This window comes from Anabrus simplex, chromosome 1, assembly GCF_040414725.1.
Source record: "Anabrus simplex isolate iqAnaSimp1 chromosome 1, ASM4041472v1, whole genome shotgun sequence".
Classification (NCBI taxonomy): Eukaryota; Metazoa; Arthropoda; class Insecta; order Orthoptera; family Tettigoniidae; genus Anabrus; species Anabrus simplex.
In genome coordinates, this window is record NC_090265.1 from 1,234,643,662 (window position 1) to 1,234,666,448 (window position 22,787).

General features: G+C 37.1%; 1 protein-coding gene across 1 annotated transcript in view; it reads right to left on the reverse strand.

The window, feature by feature from the left end:
- Nucleotides 1-22,787, reverse strand: part of Clbn (Nuclear export mediator factor NEMF homolog Clbn) — a 140,368-nt gene that overhangs the window by 16,085 nt on the left and 101,496 nt on the right. Inside the window, exons 13-15 of the mRNA XM_067137608.2 lie at nt 22,524-22,773; nt 12,524-12,845; nt 1,148-1,425 (exon numbers count right to left, since the gene is read on the reverse strand). Of these exons, the coding sequence (XP_066993709.2) occupies nt 1,148-1,425; nt 12,524-12,845; nt 22,524-22,773 (850 nt within the window). The remainder of the gene's footprint in view (nt 1-1,147; nt 1,426-12,523; nt 12,846-22,523; nt 22,774-22,787) is intronic.

A 22,787-nucleotide genomic window follows, 5' to 3' on the forward strand; every position in this document is an offset into this window, starting at 1 on the left:
TCTATATCCATAATTAGACTATCACAAGACAAATATGCAGCACGCTGGTCAACTTCACACGATTGTGATCCAGATCTAGGCTATCATGCGAGAAATATTCGTTACCCTTCACTATACAACTAAACACAAAATACATTTCTAACTTCTGAATGAATGCGAAATATAAGCATAAACAGGCTCATTGTGTTATTCCGCAATATGACTGCTAACTGTCAAGCAAAACTGAGCATTTTTGAGGCTCATGGCATGCTCCCTGAAGGTGCAACTTATCCTGCAAAGTTCAAGAATTCAAAGCCCTTTTCCGTTATTACGCAACTGCGGCGAGGGATCTTACCCCGAGTTGGAAATCACCTTCCCTCCACAACGGATGATGAATAGCATTTTCAGGGCTTGGAAAAATGCAATCATACTAAGCGGTAATAGCAAAAATTCATGACACAATAAGCGAGGTATTTTTATATAGATTCAACATTAGAATCGGGACTTCAAATTTACGATGTGCTAAGCGGGAGGAACGTACTAAGGAGGTTTCACTGTATATTAAATATAATAATTGAAGGTTTTACAAGTGTTAAGTTAGGTGTAGGATGGCATACATGCGATACCTGCAAGTGTTGGTTATTCTGCAATAAATGCTTGGTGAGGTACAATATTTTCATGTTTTCTTTATACTACCATGTCCTGCGCCCACTCACATGCCCCTGCCATGAATCCTTCAGTGTGTGCAATTTTTGCTTTTGCAAATGACTATATAACAAAACACTGTAGGAATTTTTTTTTGCTAGGGGCTTTACGTCGCACCGACACAGATAGGTCTTATGGCGACAATGGGATAGGAAAGGCCTAGGAGTTGGAAGGAAGCGGCTGTGGCCTTAATTAAGGTACAGCCCCAGCATTTGCCTGGTGTGAAAATGGGAAACCACGGAAAACCATTTTCAGGGCTGCCGATAGTGGGATTCGAACCTACTATCTCCCGGATGCAAACACTGTAGGAAAAATTAAAGAAAAAAACTCCTTATTAGAATTTCTTATTAAAAAAATAATTGGTTTGGGAATAAAGGATCTTTTTCTTCCTAATTTCAGAACACACAGGCAAAGCTTCAAAGTTCTCTTTAAATGACCATGAATATCATATGTGGTTACTTACTTGTAGTTGTGAAGGGTACTATATGGTGCAATAACAGGCACTGCAAATAGAAGTTCATCTTCAAGAAGAGGAATGCCAGTCAAGGAATCCAGCATGTCCACATCAGCAGCCACTGTCACCTCTTCTGCTGCCTCTCCACCATCGGAATCTTCACCAGTAGGCCTGGGAGCCAAAATCTTGGGACGTGGAGGAGGTTTCTTTTCCAACTTTTTAGACAATTTTCCACCCTGTTCCTTTCCCTTCTTTGCCTTCTTACTGTCTTTTGCACTACCTGCAGACTAGACAGTGAAAAAAAACCCCACATTTATTGTCATAGGCTAAATCATAACATCATATGTTTGTAAACAGGACTACAAAAATAAATCAGTAGACAAATACATACATACATACATACATACATACATACATACATACATACATACATACATACATACACACATACATAGGGCCTACATTAAATACACACATCACTGCACCAATTTTCAAGTTCATTAGATTGCAGGCTTTCAGCAGAATCTGCCATTAAGACAAAGTCACTGACAAACTGGCTACTACATTTCCACCAAACTAAATTCCTCTCTGCCACTTTATACCTTACAGTAGATGATACATGTAAACTATGAACAAAGGTGAAAGAGTACAGCCTTGTCTAACTCCTGTAAGTTACCTTGAACCAAGAACTTATTCTACCATCCATTCTCACTGTAACCCAATTGTCAACATAAAATCCTTGATTGCTTTTAATAATCTACCCACAATCCCTCAGTACGGCTAACATCTTTTTCCTTCTCTAGATCTATGGAACACAAGTGTCTATTCCACTTGTAGCATTTTTCAACTACTTGGCACATACTACACTGGTTTGCATCCAACTTACTTTCAACCTAAGCAACTTTTGGCAGCCCACTTAGTGGACATCCTACATCAATTTTTTGTTGGGTCTATGCATAAGTTCGTGCAGTGGTTCTTATATTTTATATTATTTTAATTTACTGTCACTGCCATGCACTGTAACTAACAATCACAATCACTCAGTGATGTATTCACCTCCACTCTCTATGACCTTCTGCCAACGTTCAGGTAGCAGTTGAATGCCTCGCCTGTAGAACTGTTTTGGTTTTGACTGGAAGAAATCTGTTAGCCATTGGTCAAGAGAAGCTTCGTCAGGAAACACTTGCCCCTGAATGTGGTTAGAAAGAGAGCAGAAAAGGTGGAACTCTGAAGGGGCAAGGTCAGGGTAATATGGAGGATGAGGAAGAGGTTCCCAGCCAAGTTCTGCAATCATACCTTTGGTCATTTGCGCTGTATGCGGATAAGCATTATCATGGAGCAATAAAACTGGTTGTTGTCTTTGTCTTTTGTTGTCAATAGGAATGGCAAGCCATCTTAGCTGGTCACAATACACACAGCAGAGGTAATCGTTACTTTTTCGGAAGAAGTTCATGGTGAAGAATCCCATCTTTGTTCCACCAAACACATAACATGATTTTCTGTGGAAGGGCACTATCCTTGGCACGAGGAGTTGCTTTTCTTTTTGATGGGCTGAGCCACTCTTTCTTCTTCTTCTTCTTCTTCTTCTTCTTCTTCTTCTTCTTCTTCATGTTGACATACAAGCACGATTTCTCGTCACTGGTAACAATTTCGAAAGGAATGCTTCGTGCATATCACGTAAATATAAGTTTCAATTTGCTTCTCATTTTGAAACACTTACAGTGAATATCTGTTACTAAATTTGTCATTTTCAGTAATTATACTTTAGCATTAATTACAGCGGATTAAGGAGTAGGCAAGAAAGTGAATTAGAACCAGGTTTTGTGTATGTAGAATACTGTTTTGTGATATTAGTCAAGACTACCGTGCAATCTGTTCTAATGAAATTAGGTGTGAATGATTTATGCAAACTACTTACATTTTTGGAATGTTTATGAGTGTTAACAATAAAAAAGAATTCCACAAAATTAATTTTTACAAGCAAAAGCTTAATCTGCTTTAAGTGCAGATATTGCAGGTCAAGCAGTTTCTCTGTGTAGACAGGGAGTCTATTGTTGTAGGTTTGTAGTAATAAACGCCAAACCAGCCACCTGTTGGGCAATCATTGTTAGGTTGTAACCCTTACCAAAACACATTATTGGCCAAACTAGTCGGTACTGAGTTGTGCTCGAGCTCAGCAATAGCTAATAGTTGCAGTGTTAATTATCATAGTGATTTTCATGTGTTGGCATCTAAATTTCCATAATGATTCATATTTTAACAAAGCGTTCTCCACTGTTCGTAGGGAACAGTGAAAAGAAATACCCAACTCAATTAAAGCAACTGGAGGACTGTATCATTTCAGTTTCTGTGTAATTCCTCTGAATGTGACCGTGGATTTAGTTCAATGAACAACATTTTAACAGATAAAAGGAACAGAATGACATCTTCACATCTGTCAACTTTGATGTTCATTAAATTAAGTGAACCCCCTTTACTTAAGTAGAACACACTGCCAGAGTAATATCTTGGCTTTAGGAGCATCATGCAGCCCCATCAACTGAAGGGAAACATGTTGCTCAAAACAAGGCTTGTAGCATAGATAAAGAAGAAAAATGGGCCTTATTTTAGTTTGATTAAATATTAATTTGTAACGTTACTACGTTACAAACATAATTATTAGAAGTTAAACTTTCCACTAATAAACTGCTGTATTCAAATTATGGGTCAGGATGGCACATCTAAGTTTGTGTTTCAAATATGTTTGAACATTGACTAAATTTTCTTCCGCTAATTTTAAAAATGACACTACGTCGGGAATATCTTCGTCATGTACTTACTGTGAATGATCCATTCATAATGGCCTGTATCTGCTGCATGTGAACTGTATGGACTCTGACGCCATCTGCCAATGAATAAACTTATTTGTCTCGTGTATGAATTCTTCCGTCAGAATGCGTGTATTTTGGTGCTTGAATCCTTCTGTAGTTGCGAGCTGTGACACTCAGACTGTCCGTGGTTGGCCTTCTACGGCTCGTCGGCCTGGAGTAAAGATGAAGACAAGTTCTGTGGGAATCGGATGAGTCCGATTTAGAAATCCCGTTTAGGGATTATTTTCAATATTTCTCGTACATTAATTGTGTAACTTAAATTAAAAAAATTATTGTTAATTCGTTTTCGGTGATTTATCAGTGCATAGGCTGGCATGGGTAAGTTATGATGGAATTCCTCACCACTCTTGTGGAATTTACACATTTCCTACAAATTGTCTTACCAAGTTTTTCCTGAACTTCAGACGAGTCATTCCATTGTTACCTTCTTTAGAGAGTAGGAAGGCATTCACTATTGTGATCTCCAGAAGCCAGAAGAACATTTTTCTCCACCACTTCACTGACTTACGTGTGAATGGGTATGAGCCAGCATAGTGGTCAGAAAGATCAACCCCCCCCCCCGTGTATTGATTATAAGCACATATGGCAGTAGGTTTCTCTACAATTTCCTCGGCACCTTGACGTCTTATTCTTTGCACTGGCTGAGTGGAATTGTCATAGAAAGTAGACAGCATAGCAATAATCCTCTTGTCCTTCCAAACCAAGCATATGTTCGGAGTGCAATAATGTAATGTTGTTTCATTCTCTTTGTTGCGGCTTTCCTCGCTTGTAATGTCAGACCTCTCCTATTTACCATTACAGTGCCTGTAATATGGACCTTTAGATTCAGTAGCCCAGCTGCTAGTTTGTAACTAGTATAGAACTGGTCTGTAAAGACATGAAGCCCAGTTTCGTTGGTGGCTTGCAAAACTTTTGTAACCAAATGAATAACTATCCTGCAAGTGAAGGGTAAATTGGGCCTAACAAGTGATTGTGCGGTTACTGAACCATAATATGGGTCATTGCACATACGTATCCAGTACTTGAGTCTGACAGTACATAAATACGGAGTCCCCACAATTCGTTTCTGCTTATTGTAACACTTGAACACGACATGACCCTTGAAGCCTACAGTGCTTTCATCAACACTCAGATTCTTTCCTGGAATGAAGTGTTCCCTGAATTTCATGTCCAGGTATGACACTATATTTCTGACCTTCGAATCTCTAGATTGCGGGCCTGCCTTATCAACATCAGGGGAAGAAAGACTGAGATTCCAGAATATCTGTAGAAATGTGTCTAGAGAACACATCTCTGTAGGACACCTGCTTATCCAACTAGTTTTCACCTGCATTTCTGCCTTACTAATCGTCCCCATGTTGATAATTATACCAATAAATGCCTTCAATTCTTCTATAGTCACAGCTTTCCAAGAAAACCAGACTGATCACTTCTGAAGTGGAGTATTTTGCTGTATTTTCATTTCAGTAAATTTGTGTGTCTCATTGACAACAGAGGGTAGCAACTGATCCGTAAAAAATAGCTGCTAGTACTCTAATTCTATTTTAGATCTGTTGCCACAACGTTTTTTCAAATTTGCATAAATAATGTTACATCATTACTATGTAACATTATTTATGTAAATTAATAAAAAAAACATTATGTATTGAAAAGGTGGACCATCAAGAAACATTCTTTCAGAAAGGTATATGTTGCTCAATACAGACCTAATGATGAGATTTATAACTTGTAATATACCACTTACATGTAACTATTCTCATGTTTAGACCCGTATTGAAATTTGCTATAATTTGCATACAAATTTTTATTTTTTAAAATTTTTCTATTCCACCTATTCAATACAATTGATTCTGTGCTGATAGAAATTCATTTTACTACAACACTATATTAAAAGGGACATGTTTCGCTCGGTTTCCGAGCATCCTCAGTCTTTGTAACTTATCTCAACGTTAAGACCTGTCATTGTTAATTTGCTTATAACTAATTTGTACTTACAGCAATTATGATTCTAAAAACTAAGTGGTAAAATACGTGAACATAGGCATTTGTAAACATAATGGACAGTTTAACAATTTAAAATGACAGTGCTAAAATTAGGATAGACATTGAAGCAGTCACCGTGATGTAACAAGCACCGCAAGGCATTATAGTAGCAGTCAAAGGGGTAAGTGACGCACACCAATACGATCACTGTGAAAGCACAGTAACACACAACATTATCACTATTTTCCTTTGTTACAGACGCACAATCACTTAAAAATTATGAAAAAGGATAACATATCAACATTTCAAGATTTTCAGATTGACGCCTCTTTTGACCAAGCTCTCATAAAAATGAACTGATTCCAATGTAAAGTCTGCTCGTCAAATCATGACCAGTTAGAGGAAACTACCAACAAGTTGCATTTTACCGTTTACAATTAATAAATTACAGAAGCATGCCTCAAACCAATACATGATACAGAATATTTCCAACCTCTCTGACACGCATATTAAGACTTTAAGCATTAGATACTATTGAGTTTTAACAGGATTTATGACTCAAATTTTAATGTATACAATATAATAAGTCAACTAACAATTGTTTTAAAAAAAACAAAGAACTTGGAAATTTTATACTGTGTTTTGGACGTCAGTGTTATTAGATTCAATGTCTATCCTAATTTTAGCACTGTCATTTTAAATTGTTAAACTGTCCATTGAGACCAACAGAAAATATAATTTTGAGGTATATCTGGCAAATACACTACTATATAAACAGTTACTGCGGTATAATGGTGCAGGCTTTCATGGCTGATGTCAAGTGACTAGGTATGATCATCTTTTAGGATATTAAGCCATGTGACATTAAAATACATTGACGTTTCAACTACTGTTCAGTAGCTCTTTAAGACAAAATAACATGGGCTGGGTGGGCACATAGTAAATGTAACTTCAAGGCTTTTCAGTCTGTCGAAAACACTAAGTATAACTCATATACTGTAACAACACTATAAGATACCTGTAAAAAAATACACACTATTAAACAAAGAACGACATGTTTCATTCTACAAGAACATCTTCAGATTCTATCAAATCACTTTAAATCACGCGTATATATATGTACAATATTGTTTATGTTACACAAAATTGTCAATGATTGAGAATTGGTGATGATATGAACAAGTAATAACAAATAATGATTGTAGTAGTCTTCAACTGTCACCTTATTAACTTATAGAAATGTTTCTGCACTTATCTATGCTACTAATAAATTGTCTTGTTACCTTCAGCAACTGTGCCTGGAACAAAACAATATAAGCATGATATAAAGTGATTAGATAGCATCTAAGGATGTTCTTGTAGAACAAAACATGCCATTCTCCGTTTAAAATTGTAGTGTGTATTTTTTTTTTTACAGCTATGTTATACAGTAAATTTGTTAATCTGAAGTCGTTGGGATGCAAAAATCGAACTTCAAATTATGTGATTTCGAATTAACCGCCAAATTGTAATTCAGAAATGCCAACCCTTACTGTGTCACAAAATATTCTAAGACCCGTTACTGCATGCAACTAACCTTGATTCACAGTTTAAACCTTTCAAATGCCATGGAAATTTTTTTTTGCTATGTGCTTTTACGTCGCAATGACACAGATAGGTCTTATGGTGACAATGGGATAGGAAAGGCCTAGGAGTGGGAAGGAAGCGGCCATGGTCTTAATTAAGGTACAGCCGTAGCATTTGCCTGGTGTGAAAATGGGAAACCACAAGAAAATAAAACTACTTCCATAATGTTTCCAACAAGGTGCATTTACATTATTCAAATACTGCACTTGGATAAAACACTGGCTAACATATGTATCCTCACGGAACAAAAGGAAAAACACACGATTAAAAGACGAGGACAAATTATTCTGACTTCCCTGTGCAAATGCTTTATTTTTTGGATTACTGTACCATTTGCATTTTTAGATGCCTTGTGCTTGCACAGAAAGTGCCCGACGCCCTTAAAATATCGTGGCTTATCAAACTTTCCTATGACGAGGGGAGGAAGTCTCTTGCTTCCACGTGTATTGAAACACAGTACGATGACCCCACCCTTGTAAGATTTCCCGGCTGGCACTTCTTTTCTTTAAGACGATAAGTCCGTTCGGGATCGGCATTAAAAAACAATGCAGTTTCATCGGCATTGACAATATTGCTTGGTGTGTGCGAAGTGATTATACGAGCCATGCTTTTTCGCCAACTGTCGACATTGCCAGTGTTATATAGATAAGAAAAGTGTTTTTCCACCAATCAATACACAATTTATTTTAAATAGATTAAACTAGTACCGGTTTCGGCTCTTTGACGGCCATCATCAGCTAGTACATGATTTGTTTCCAGCGATTAGACAATTCACAAGTTGTTATTGTATTAGACATCCGGATGTCTAATGGGGGATGGAAATGTATACAGTAGCATGTAATTAAAATATCAGTAGTCAAAGTAAAAAGTTACAATAAGTTAGAACATGAGTATGTAGGACATATTAATAATAAAATAATAAAATCGCCAGTGTTTGCGGATTCTGCTTCTCCGAACACTGTTTGTTACGTGATATTGTGGCGTTCCTTAAAATGCTGAATACAAAAGAATTACAATTTTACTTGAACTTAGCAAATATGGAGAACATTGTAGACACACCAAAGTGAGTGAAAGTATGGAAAGATACCCAGCATGTTCTGGAAGACACGTTCTATCATGACATGGATAAATTTTGAATTTAAATTATTCTGTAAAATACTATTTTTTAAAATGTAATGGCAGTTTTAAATTTAAAGTCTGAATTTCGGTAATGAGACCGACATTGTTCTTCGAATTATGAATTATCCATATTTTGAATTAAACAATTTAAATAACATGCAAAACTGTAAGATTTCCAGGAACGAGAGCTTCTTTGAATTAGGAGGGATTTTGAATTAACCGATTTTAAATTATTGAGGTTCCACTGCACTGTTATATGTGTTATAATTGTTACATTACTTAAGTCGACACTGGAAAATATGGCTTCCTTCTTAAAAAACAAAAAACAAAAAACAAAAAGGCAATGCATCACAAATATTGCAAAGTATGACAGAAGTCTTTTCAGAAAACACTCTGTAAGTAATGGTCTTATAAACAAAATATCTTAATATGATAATTTTGGTTTCCCCATTGTCAGTATGAGACAAAAGAGCGAGCAGTGCTCCTGCTAACAAACATTCCAAAGCAACCATGAAACATATGAAAATACATAGAAAGTTTTCCAACAATGAGCTCTCAGAAAGGTAAGTACTTGAGTAGTTGTGATTGTTATTTTAAGGGGCAAAACAATGTGATTATCAGCCCCTGCAGGAAGGCAAATAAGAAGAAATATCTAGATAAGAACCAGTCAATCATGAAGATAAATGACCTATACATGCAAAATTACGCAGAAAAAATTGGCAGAACCGCTGTTGATTAAAGGGATGAAAACTAAAATATTTTGTTTTTCATTTCTTTTACTCTTTATATTATTATTATTATTATTATTATTATTATTATTATTGTAGATTCCTATATACATTCATTTATTATTTATTTTAACTTTCATAATTTCAACAAACATTATAAATATAGAGTAATGATATGAGACATACGGTTTAGTGATTACATTGATGTTTCTAGCAAATGTTAAATCTATACTACTTTCAATCACTGCACACTCTATTTTGCTCCTGCAGAACTATGTTTGGTCTCATAATGTATTATCAGTTTTAAGTAAACAGACATTTTCTGTTGCTTTACTGTGATTTAAAGTTGGACGTTGTGAAAATTTCTCAAAAATTTATGTCGTTTTGTAGGGTATTACGAGGGTAATCCAAAAAAAAAAAAGTCTCCTATTCTTTCATAAATACAGAACTCTGTTCATATGCCTGTTGGTCACAATATTGTGAAGAGAGTTTCCCGCACTCGCATATACACATGCGCACGCCGCTGAAGCACTCAGTCTTGGCTTGGCAGTTGATGAGAATGGAGCTCCCGTTGGATGTTACCACCAATTGTGACATGCGTACAGTTATTCGGTTTTTGAACGCAAAAGGTACTGAACCGATTGAAATCCATCGTCAATTGATGGAAGTGTATGGTGAGTCGTGCATGGATGTCAAAAATATTCGTAAGTGGTGTAGAGATAATTTTAACGGAAAAGTTGAAATACCGGAAGGTGTGTGCAAGATGGGTGCCACGCATGCTGACTGAAGACCACATGCGGCAATGAGTTGATTCTTCCCGCGCATTTCTTCAATGCTTTGCAGCTGAACAGGACAATCTTTTGGACTCAATTGTCATGGGTGACAAAACCTGGGCATTCTACTTTACACCTGAGACCAAGCAACAATCATGCCAGTGGCGGCAGCCCTCTTCGCCAAAGCCACGGAAATTCAAGCAAACACAGTCTGAGGGTAAAGTCATGAAAACTGTGTTTTGGGATCGAAAAGGGGTATTGTTGGTCGACTTTATGCCTGCTGGGACCACAATTAACGCTGACAGGTACTATGAGACCCTGAAAAACCTCAGACGGGCAATTCAGAATCGTAGAAAAGGACTGTTGAACAAGGGCGTAAACATTCTCCATGACAATGCTCGCCCGCACGTCGCCCGGCAAACCGTTGCTACAGTTTCAGTGGAACATCATCACCCACCCACCCTATAGTCCCGACTTGGCACCCAGTGGCAATCACTTGTTCCCTAAATTGAAAGAACATTTTGCTGGAAAGCGATTCAACAACGATGACGAGATGAAAGATGAGGTTCACAACTTCCTGAACAGCATGGTGACGAGCTGGTATGACATGGGCATACAAAAACTGTCACAGTGTCTGTGTAATATTAATGTATATGTGTCAGTAGCCTGTAGGTAGCACCACTTCCCTTTGGTGTGAAGCACTTCTCTCTGGCGCTACCAGATGGCCTCCGGATGTCCCCTGGCAGCTCGGTGTGTGGGGGTGTGAGGGAGAGTGAGTGGGGGTAGCTCTGGACATAATGGACGGAGATGTTATGTTTACTTGAGTGTTAGTGGCAGCGTAGCCCTGCATTTTGCAGCTTAGTCCTGCACCAGTGTATTAACTACCTATACAGCATGTATTGATTGTTCACATGACAATGTTTAATATAGTTACTCAAGTTTACCGTTTATATTATCCCTTCTTGCATCCTGTGAGAGAACCAGCCTCATGGCAATACAGTCCACTTCACAATACTAAAATAATTATTATTCAAGTTTATTCAGCGTCTACAAAAATGCATCGACCTAAATGGCGATTATGCAGAAAAATAGCTAAATATTCAAGCTGTAAAATGATGTAAACCATTGTAGAAATAAACAGGTCTATGTATTTATAAAAATATAGGAGACCTTATTTTTGGGATTACCTTCGTGTACAGGCTTTACAGCGTACTTTGCTTTTTTTAAATTCGGACTGACAGGTGCGGTACCACCAAACTGGGTCTTATTTGATGGCCATCTTGTTTTGATGGGTGAAGTCGCAGAAATGTTTTTTTGTGTGTGTGTCAAACTGTTGTTTAAGAGTTTTTCTTTGTAATGATATAATTACAATGGTGATACTGTTAATAGAGATGGAGGTATCAGTGTTGCAAAACAGTGTCACGTTTTGTGACGGGCGTTTCAGTGCTAGTACACATCCATCACCGGACTGAAGAGCAAGACATTTTCACGTAAAAAGTAATTATGTCTGTAGAGGACACAACATACAGAACTGCTTTTGTAGGAATTTAAACTATTCAACCAAAAAACTTTGACAGAGATGTTTCAAATATAAGTTAGAAAAGCACCCTGAAAATAAACTTTGCATGAAAAAGGCTACAGTGAGATATTAAAAGGAAGGAAAAAGAAAAGAAAGAAAGGAAGAAAGAAGGTATATGCACATAGAAGCAAGGTAAGATATGAGCAGAGTCTAATCCTGCATCTGTAACAGTGACATTCAATCTATAAAGAGTGTACACACACCATCAAAAAACTTTGTGTCTACAACTTAATGATATTAAAGTACTCTGGTAGTGAGGTTTATTGTTTCTATTGAAACAAGCTTATGGATAAAGGGTAAGCAATGAAATATGATTAATTCTACTTTTATGGTTAGAATCAGTATCACCTGAAGTCACTGAGGTATCATTATTTTGGATACACAGTGCTGCCAAGACAAAAATAAGAAATTGGCTTGATATGATTACGTATGCTGTTTGAAGTACTCATATGGAGGTAATAGTGCACAAGTTTTTACTGCCCAACCATTCTTACATGGAATGCGACGGCATGCACTGCACAACTGAAAAGAAAAAGAGGAACAAATCCATCTATGGAATGTCTGGCTGGATCACAATTTTCAAAGATGCTAGGTAGAGGGGGAAACATCAGTTTGGTCCTTACAAGGTAAAGAGAAGAAAGTACCGTGAATTTATGATATGCAAAGATTGTGCAAGAAAAGGCAGTGTAATAATAAAACATAAATACCTGTAAAATTTCCATCCTAAGTTTTCTTTCTTCCTCATCCTGGTACTTGTACTTCTCTTTGATCTTTTTTAACTTTGCTTTTTGACCTCTTTTCATTTGTTGTTGCTGCTGCTGCTGCTGTTGTTTTCCTTGGGCTTTATCTTCTTTTTCTTCAAACTTAACAGAATTACTTCTACCTTTATTTTCACTAGGCTTTCTTTGCCGTCCAGTATTTGACTTCAGTACAACAGGCTTATCATCTCCCAAGAAAACAACCTGGTTTTCGTTAGAACTATCTAAATGTGTACCAATGGTAGGAGCAGTTGGAGCATGCATAGTTATCCTGTAAGAGAGTAATTCAACAAATCATCTAAAGGTTCATCTCTCATCACGAGACAATGCATAAGGAGCCTCAAAAATGGCTAATACAGTAATACATATAGCTGCTCGTCAGTAATATACCATCATCACCACATCAATGAAATGAAAATCCACAGCCCATTTCCAGTCATTCGATCAGGTCAAGAATGAAATGAATAAAGCCTCCATCTAACTGAGAGGATAGGTATTGTGCCAGATGCCAAAGCCTGTCACACTCCTCTGGGGCAATGATTTATGACCGACTGATGAAATGAAATGATATTGGAAAGGGTTGCTAGAATGAAAGACGACAGGGAACACCAGATTACCAAGAAAAAAATTGGCTTTGTCCAGCACAAATCTCACATGGACTGACCAGGATTTGAATCATGGAACCCAGTGGTGAGAGGCTGGTGTGCTGCCACCTAAGCCACGGAAGCTCTCGTCATCACATCAATGAGAAACAAGTTGCTGTATGTAAAGGGAATGCCTTATATAGTAAAATTCACCAATCAGATGACAATGGCTAAGTGGAAGGCACATGCAGAAGTTCTGTGTGACAATGAGGTACCAATCTATTTCAAAGGCAAAATTTATAAAGAGATTGTCCATCCAGCAATCCAGCTGAAGGCTCAAAATGTCAAAGTGTAAAATATAGGCTAAGGATGAACAGAAATATCACACAGCTGAAATGGGCCTCTGGAGTGACTAGACTGTATTAAATCCAAAAGAATTCCACCCAGCTTTCTAAGATATTGACAAAACATCAACTAATATGGCATCTTCATACAAAATGTGAAAAGTACATAAAAAGCAGAGGCTGATATCAGAATTGGCACTGGTGTAACTCTTCATTAAGAAGAGAGAATGCATTAGGAGCAACAACCAATGACCGTGCAAGTGGCTGCACACTTAGGTTCACACAGCTGTCAACTTGCATATGGAAGGTAGTGGGTTTGAACCACACTGTTGGCAGCCCTGAAGATTGTTTTCCATGGTTTCCCATTTTCACACCAGACTGTACCTTAATCAAGGCCACGGTTGATTGCTTCCCACTCCTAGCCCTGTCCCATCATTGCCATAACACCTAACTGTGTTGGTGCGATGTAAAGCAAATTGTAAAAAGCAAACCCAACGCTGATGTCAGAAAGTACTGGAAGGAGGTGGTGGCAAATAATAAATTAAAATAAAGTTTTGCAACGTTTTTTTGTATCCTCCAATTAAAGGTACAAAGCTTTGGTGTTAAAAAACGCTAATTATAATTTTCACAGTATAATGAAAACAGGATGAGCCTCCGTGGCTCAGACGGCAGCCTCTCACGGCTGGGTTTCGTGGTTCAAATCCTGGTCATTCCATGTGAGATTTGTGCTGGACAAAGTGGAAGCGGGACAGATTTTTCTTTGGGTACTCTGGTAAATCCTGTCATCTTTCATTCCAGCAATACGCCCCAATATCATTTCATCTGTCAGTCATTAATCATTGCCCCAGAGGAGTTCAACAGGCTTCGGCAGCTGGCACAATTCCTACCTCACCGCTAGATGGGGCTTAATTCATTCCATTCCTGACCCGATCAAATTAATGGAAACAGGTTCTGGATTTTCAATGGAAACTTTTCAGTCTTGGCTGGGGGTTTAAAGTCAGATGCTCTTTTTGACACCACATGATATTTAGGTGAAAATTCCACCCTCGTATCAATCAGGATTCAATCTTGGTCATCTGGGTTGAAAAATAGTAGTTAAGCAAACAGGATATCATTTGTTAAACCAAAATTTTGAAATTTTGAAACTGAAATTTTCTAGTGGAGAGTCTTAATAATTTTATAAACAATTACAGGTAAGTTGTATCTTTTTCAGGTATATGTTTTGTTGCAGGTAGTTTATAAATTTATTACTAAAACTTAGTTTTGGCACACTGAAGAATCCAACATTTATTTTTTAAAAACAGAAAGTTTTTTTTACAGTCTGCTTTATGTCGCACCGACATGCGGTGACGAAGGGCTAGGATTGCTAAGGAAGTAGCCATGGCCTTAATTAAGTTACAGCCTGGTTGGAAAATGGGAAACCACAGAAATCCATATTAAGGGCTGCTGACATTGGGGTTCAAATCCACTATATCCCAAATGCAAGCTCACAGCTGCGCACCCGAAACCGCATGGCCAACTCACTCAGTACCACAGTAAGTGACAAGCACCTAGAAGAGAAAGACAGGAGAATATACACACTACAATCATACGTCAAGAAGAAAGGGATATTTCATATTTCAATGATCAGACAATCAACTGTAGCCACTGGGAACTTATATCAACCCATTGGTACAGACTCATAGAACTGTCCTATGCTCCACTGTGATGGACATATGATATGTTCTCTGATTATGATCAATTTAGTAATCTCCTCAAGAGATGGAATTTGTTTTAACTCCAGAAATATGCAAGATAGATCTTTGGCATGTCTCTTAATGTTCTTTGGATCCATATATCAATATTCGAGTAATGTACTTTGAAATTTTCTTGTGGAGAGTCTTTGATTTTCACATTTTTGAACAAACATGGCAGTGTATGGACGACTGAAAGATTAAATGTAATCTTTACGTGAAAGTGACGATTATAGTTCTATTGGTGAAAGCAACAATGAAGTGATAGGTGTATAGTTCTACTTCTGAAGATGATGGTGAAAATGACATCACATTTGAAGAGAAGAAGGAAGTAGACAGATAAGATGCACATGATATGACAATGCTATGGACAGAGGACAAATGTTACCACACATTTCTGAACTATTAAAATGACTGAGAAACATATTTTAGCATGTAATGTATATTATCATATTGTATGTTTAACACTTCTTAAAGGCATGCTAAGATAAAATTTCTCAGAGTACGTAGTGGAAGGAAACTTTCTTGAAAATAATCCCTGCCTCAAAGCACTTGGAATGTTCCAACAATATCTGCTTGAACGGGTTAATTTCCATATTAATTGTAAAATAAATCCTCAAATTATTATTTACAGTATGTTCAGAAATAGAGTTAACGTTAAGTGGAACTTGAGCATACTCTTAATACAATTTTTAATTGTATGTGTGTGTGATAGCTGAATAATTATCATCACTAGCTTCTCACCAAAGTGGCCAAAGCTTGAATACTGGTCAATGAATGTAGGATTTTTGAAATGAAAGGTCACGTTCCTATGATTCCGATTCTCCTTAAAACTGTATGTACCATGGTTGTGATCACGATATTCACTGTCGCGTATAACTGCAACCTAGTTTGTTAGCTTTCATTTAATTGTCACATTTATTTCCTACTATTTAGAATAAGATAAATATAATAGCTCTGAGGTCTTGATTTGTTCCATCCTCCAATCTTTAAATCACTAGAAACATGGGTCTAACCATCGTCATCTTGGTCTCCCTCTATTCCATGACTAAGTCCAATATCTCCCACAGTAACCTATCCTTCTCCTTTCACACCACGACTCCAGTTTGCGTGTACTACTTCATCCATTGTGTTCATTCCTAACAGCCTTAACATTTTTTCTGTACTGGCTGTGGTAACAGAGATATTCATGATTTTGTATTTTTGCTGTGAAGTCTATATCTACGGCGAGCCACGAGAAAATGGATAAAGAGAATTAAATAAAAATCGGTATGTAGAGTCAGGGAATAAGAAACTACAGTCTAGTCTATAAATAATTTTATTCACCCCGGATAAAATGGTAGTTTAGGGGAAGGCACCTAAAATATTTTTAAATACCTATGTTATTGGTTCTATCAAAAAGAAATACATAACAAAAGTTATTCCTAACGGGCAAATTAGCCGTGTGGTTAGAGGCAGGCAGGTGTGAGCTTGCATCCGGGATATAGTGGGTTCGAACCCCATTGTCGGTGGCCCTGAGAATGGTTTTCTGTAGAACACCTTGAAGAAGTGAAAGAACACCTCACAGGAACTCTCGGTAGAAAGGGATACTCATTAAACAACAAACAACGGATAAGTCTTTAGAAAACTAGAACAAGATAAAGGAAAGGCCACACACAATATAAGACATACAGAGGAGGAACTGACCTGTCTGAAGATGGCAATACTTCAAAACATTAGAAACCCAACAGACAGGATTGGGAAGATACTGAACAAATATGACATCAAGACCATTTATAAACCACACTGGAAGTTAACCCGTTATTTGCCACCAGCCAGACATAAATGAATTACAGTCTCCTGGAGTCCACCACACTGAACGTAGCAGTGGTACCTGCTACATACTTGAAACGAAGCATCCAATTTCTACCCGACTTACAGAACATATTTATGCTAAATAGAAGAGGAGTTCACCTTTCAATACAATCAATATTTAGGAAAGAATCAATCAATATTCTAAAGGCTAATGCCTCGTCGATGCAACCACTCTTTTCTTTCATTGGCTGTTCATTTCAATTCCATATAATGGACACAACATAACCTCTTCTTGATGTCGTCCAAATACTGCATCCTAGGTCTTCCTCTCCCTTTCTTTCCCAGCACTTTCCCTTCAAGTACATTAGTGATGCAAGAAAGAATACATATATAAAACATTTACAGTATGTGTTTCATCCCTTTGTGATGGACATCCTCAGCTGCTGAAGATAAGTTAATAAGAAATCTAATGTTTACAGATATACAGTAAAACTGGCCAAAAAATAAGCATGCATTTAATGAGAAAATGTTGAAGAACTCTGTAAGTCTATTGTTCGGATCCAATCGTATGGAATATTTGGTTTATAAATAGTTGACATCAATTACTAGAACAGGCCAATGTGGGGAGAAGCTGAAGAAGAAGAATAAAAATAGTACAAATGTCATTAAAAACAAGTTTCCTTAAAATAAATCAATCTACATGAGGTGACATGTAAGTAAAACAATTTCCTTTAACAATCAGGTATTGCATCATTTTTAAAAGTTACTCTAATGCGAGACAGAGGTTAGTCTCGCAAAGTGTTGAAGTAATGATGTTCGAAAAGGGCATAGAAAACTTGAAGATCAAGTGAGCCAAATTAATACACTACTTATAGGAGGAGTCTAAATTGAATTAAAAAAGGAAAAAGAAGTTGGATTAAAAATGAGAAAAATGAAAGAAAAGATTTAATCCAAATTACAATCTCATTGAGGTAAACGCCAACTACAATATTCTTTTTGAAGAGTTAATTCAATTTTTTCTTTCATGTAATGAAACATTAAGAGCACGACGGATGCTACAGGATTCCCCTTCCCACAATTTAGCCCTGCCCCTCCTATACCCCACCTCTCTCCTAACAGCTGTTCACTACTCCAACCCAGCAGTCAGCAACCTTCTCTCACCAAGCCAAACATACGCCTGTACAGCGGAACCAGCAGGGGAGTAACAACTTCTATTCTTTCATATTGAATTGTACCTAGGACCCTATGAACAAAAGGCTGCTACACTGATCATTCAACTAAGGAGCCAGACCATCCATAATGGAGAATGTTTCCAAATACCTTTCCTATATTGGGGAAATGACAACTCAGCAAAGACAGAATAAATAAATTTAAAACACCTTACAGTAGAAAAATATAACACTTTGTACTATATTATAAATTTTCAATCATAACATGAAAGTTATTCAAATAGCTTATAAAGATAACAGCGGAAACTCGGCCTTAAAAGCATGTGCTCGCCGGCAGACAGCGATCACAGTGCCATCTCTTGGTGCAAGTTGACAGCATCACTCTCCTTGCCACCCACAGCTAGCATTTTTGAGTGCACACCAAAATTGCATTGTAATGTTAACGTATGTCTTGGCTTGATATTTACATACATACATACATACATTATCATTATAGACTGTTATACCTTTCAGCGTTCAGTCTGCAAGCCTCTGAGAATTTACTAAACGTCGCCACAATCCTCGATTTGCAACTAGTGTTGTGGCCTCATTTAGTTCTATACCTCTTATCTTTAAATCGTTAGAAACAGAGTCTAACCATCGTCGTCTTGGTCTCCCTCTACTTCTCTTACCCTCCATAACATAGTCCATTATTCTCCTAGGTAACCTATCCTCCTCCATTCGCCTCACATGACCCCACCACCGAAGCCGGTTTATGCGTACAGCTTCATCCATAAAGTTCATTCCTAAATTAGCCTTTATCTCCTCATTCCGAGTTCCCTCCTGCCATTGTTCCCACCTATTTGTACCAGCAATCATTCTTGCTACTTTCATGTCTGTTACTTCCAACTTATAAGATATCCTGAGTCCACCCAGCTTTCGCTCCCGTAAAGCTTGATATTTAGGCAGCAAATAATTTGAAGAGTAGGGTTAAAGGAAACAAAAAATACTTGGTTCAGTACAATTTATTTAGAATTCGAAAAAATACAGCAGATAATTCATGACATGGTATTGGTGTCGGTTACAAGTCTGGAATATAGCCATACATTTAATAATCAACTCATAAGCATTAACATTTAATTTAACACTACAGGTTTGCATATGATTCAGAGGAATCATTTGTCTTATTCACAAATGCCTTTATGAAGACTCCCTCTGGTATGGCACATTCACTTGTAAGTAAATGAATCATCTTGATTTTGACTCCATGCGTGCTTTCAATAAAAAATTGATCAAAATTACATTGGAATATTTCTGACATTTTATTTGTCAGATCTTGAGCACACTCATTAGGGAAAAGCATTTTGCTTAATTCGTACTTTTTCATTCGTATGTGAAAGTTATCAACACCATGCTCATTATCGTTGAATGATGCCAGAGCCATTTTATATTTCTCATGTTCCAGTCCACTGCAGGCCCAACCCATAACATAATTTCTGGCATTTGTCTGCGGACCCTCAATGACAATGAAATCAACATAAACAGACGCATCAACACTGACCTCACTAGGCATTATAGTCACAGGTGCAATGAAAGTCCTTTTTTTCAAGTCCTTTAGTCTTACTAGGAATGATGTAGCATCAACTTCACAGTTACTACCTTGGGATGGGGAAAGCGAACTATTGACCATAACTGTCCGTATGGCACTGCGAAACTTAGAGGCATCAGGTGTTACATTACCACATCCTTTCCCTCTTATGACCAAAAATTCATTCTCAATACAGTCTTGAGTCAACCTTCGAGTAAATAGAAAGCTGAAACCAAACCTACCACTATGTTCTTTCCACAGTAAAGTAAGAGCTATGATATTGTCCATCCATCCTTTGATGCACTGTGGGTTATTTTTACTGTTTGACCTCTTATTTTGAACAACAATTTGTTTCAAAACCTCTAATTTCTTCAAGCTTCTTCAAATGTTCAGATCTGTAACAAAGAGGCTTCATACATTATTTTGGGCTGCTACATTTTGACAAGTTGAAAATATCATACAAAATGTCATAGATTTCAATTAATTCAGCAGTGAAAGAAGCAGCTGGTGGCAAGGAATTAAACCCTACATGCACTAACATGCCTCCAGCAACAGAGTGACTTAGAACCCTTACTGCCAAACATACCCTCATTGGAGAAAATGGAGGGAGTGTGATGCATTTCTTAGACAAACGAGGGGCAAGTTGAGGTACCATATCAGCATCCTTCTTATAAAATTCTTCAATTTGGGACCAACTGCAAATTTTTCCTTCCCAGTGGAAATCATACTTCTTAAGATTATTTCTCAATGATTTTATCAGGTGTGGTGGATCATTAAAAAAAAAATCTTTTCTCCATTGACTTCAATAAAAGTGTTCTCAGAAGTCACACCTAAAATCTTTCTCATCTTTACATTATTAGCATCTTGATCACAAGTGACAGCTTTTGGTATTAACCAAATCTGCTGAAGTTTTATTATCACCTGAACTAGCATTTCTTTTATGCATTCATCTTTCATAGCATCCTTGGTTAAACAGTACTCTATGATTTGCTTGAAATTCAAATGCAAACCTTTGACCATTACCACCATAGCCTGGTTGCACAGTGGTCGCACTGCATTTGTGTCTATTAATTCAGCATCTGAACCGAAGTCTTCAAAACCTTCAAACAAATCACTCTGTGCACTATAGGTCAAAAGTGATTTTAGAGACATTTCATCAAATACCACAGATATAACCTTTTCCCCAGCCTCCATTTTTTCATACTTAATTTTCAATAAATCAAAGACCATATTGTTTACACCAGGCTTTATCTCTGCATTTTCTAACCAGCTCCGCAGAGATCTAGTGGTTGGTAGACAAAAATATTGTTGCAGAAACCTATATGCCTTTGCTGAGCAAAAATGCAGAGCTAAAGAGAAACTTTTGTCTTGTTCTGTAAACCTACGTCCCTGAGCCTTCCTGTTTTCAAGTGTTGTCTGAAGATTGATGAAATTTCCTGCAACATCATTACACACATTCCCTCTACACACACATTGTACTTCCTTCTGTTTTAGTTTAACTTTTAGTTGACGAATTTCAGTTTTCAATTTAATATTCAATCTCTTGTACTTCCTCACTGCTTTCTGAGACAGTCTGAACCTCTTTCACCTTAACACATTCTTCACACCATTTTTCTTCTCTACATTCAGTGATTTTCATAGGTTCATAATTATCTGCTGTTTCTTTTGGTTCCAATTCCTCTTCCCTCTTTCTTTTCTTTGGACTGCTTCTGCATATGGTTTGCTTTGCCATAGGCAGCAGAATTGAAGGCACTGCACCAGGCCAAATACTGAAAATCACAAGGAAACATCAGGACATTGGTTTTAATCTCTCCTTATTGACATACTGGCATTTAAAAACGAGTTTTGAACATGCTTAATTACATAAATTAACAGTTTCAGTCTTGTTATATTTTTTTAAATGAAGTCAGTAAAAATAAAATTTGTGTTTCTGAACTTGTTAGATTACATTAACCTCCTTTAGCTTTAATAGTGCAATACGTACACTTTAGGGACAGATGACCTTGCTGATGTTAAATGGCAAGCCTACTGTACTGTAGAGTCACCATGTTTTATGCTGTTATTTCAATATTAACATTAGGCCTGCTATCAACAAACTACAAAAATCTTACCCTTGACTTAACAAGTTTTTGTTCCTGAATTCTTTCACCACAAAGTTGCCTTGAGCATACAACATGAGTTCTGTTTAAATGTTCTGAGCCATTCCTTTTTAATACGTCATCTAAGTCAGCTCTTCGGCTTCGAATAACCCACTGCGTTCACCTATAAATAAATAAAGAATAAACTAAAATATGCTAATTTATATTGTAAAACCATTCTGTATTAAAAGAAAACCAAAATATCAGTGTAATGGCAGGCTACTTCTTTACAATGAATTCATACTTACATTTCCTTATTTCTTGGGAACCTGAAGAAAGATTTTGGGTCACATTGGTGTTTATAATTATTACAGCCATATATGGCACAAATACTCTTCATACCAACCATTACAATTAGATAATTAGATCATATACAGGTCGATATTATTTCTTACAATGTTTGGTTGGATCTCACAGTCGTAAATCAGCTGGTCCTATGTTGCCAACTCGGACCGCTAGGAGGTGCTGGGAAGCGCTGTCGCTTGTTTTGGTGAGGAGTTACCGCTATTATCTTTATAATCTATTGAGTTAATTTAGGAGAAAAGCATGTTGTACCTAATATTGCAGAGTTGATAAAGCACTATTAAAAATCCAAAGCAAAATTATTTTTAAAAACTTACAAATTGTCCTTCTTATGTTCAATCTTGATTTCTATGTCTGGAAATTCAACTTTATTCTCAGATTGAGTATCTTTTTCTTCAGAACTCTTCTCTTCATCACTGTCACTGCTATTTTCCCCTTCATCAGCCTCTTCATCTCCCTCCTCTCCATCTCCATCATCTGAGTCCTTATTTCTGTCATCACCATGCTCAGAATCTTTATCATCTTGTTTATCACCATGCTCTAGTTTCTCACTTTCTACACCAGCAGCTGAAAAAGGAGCA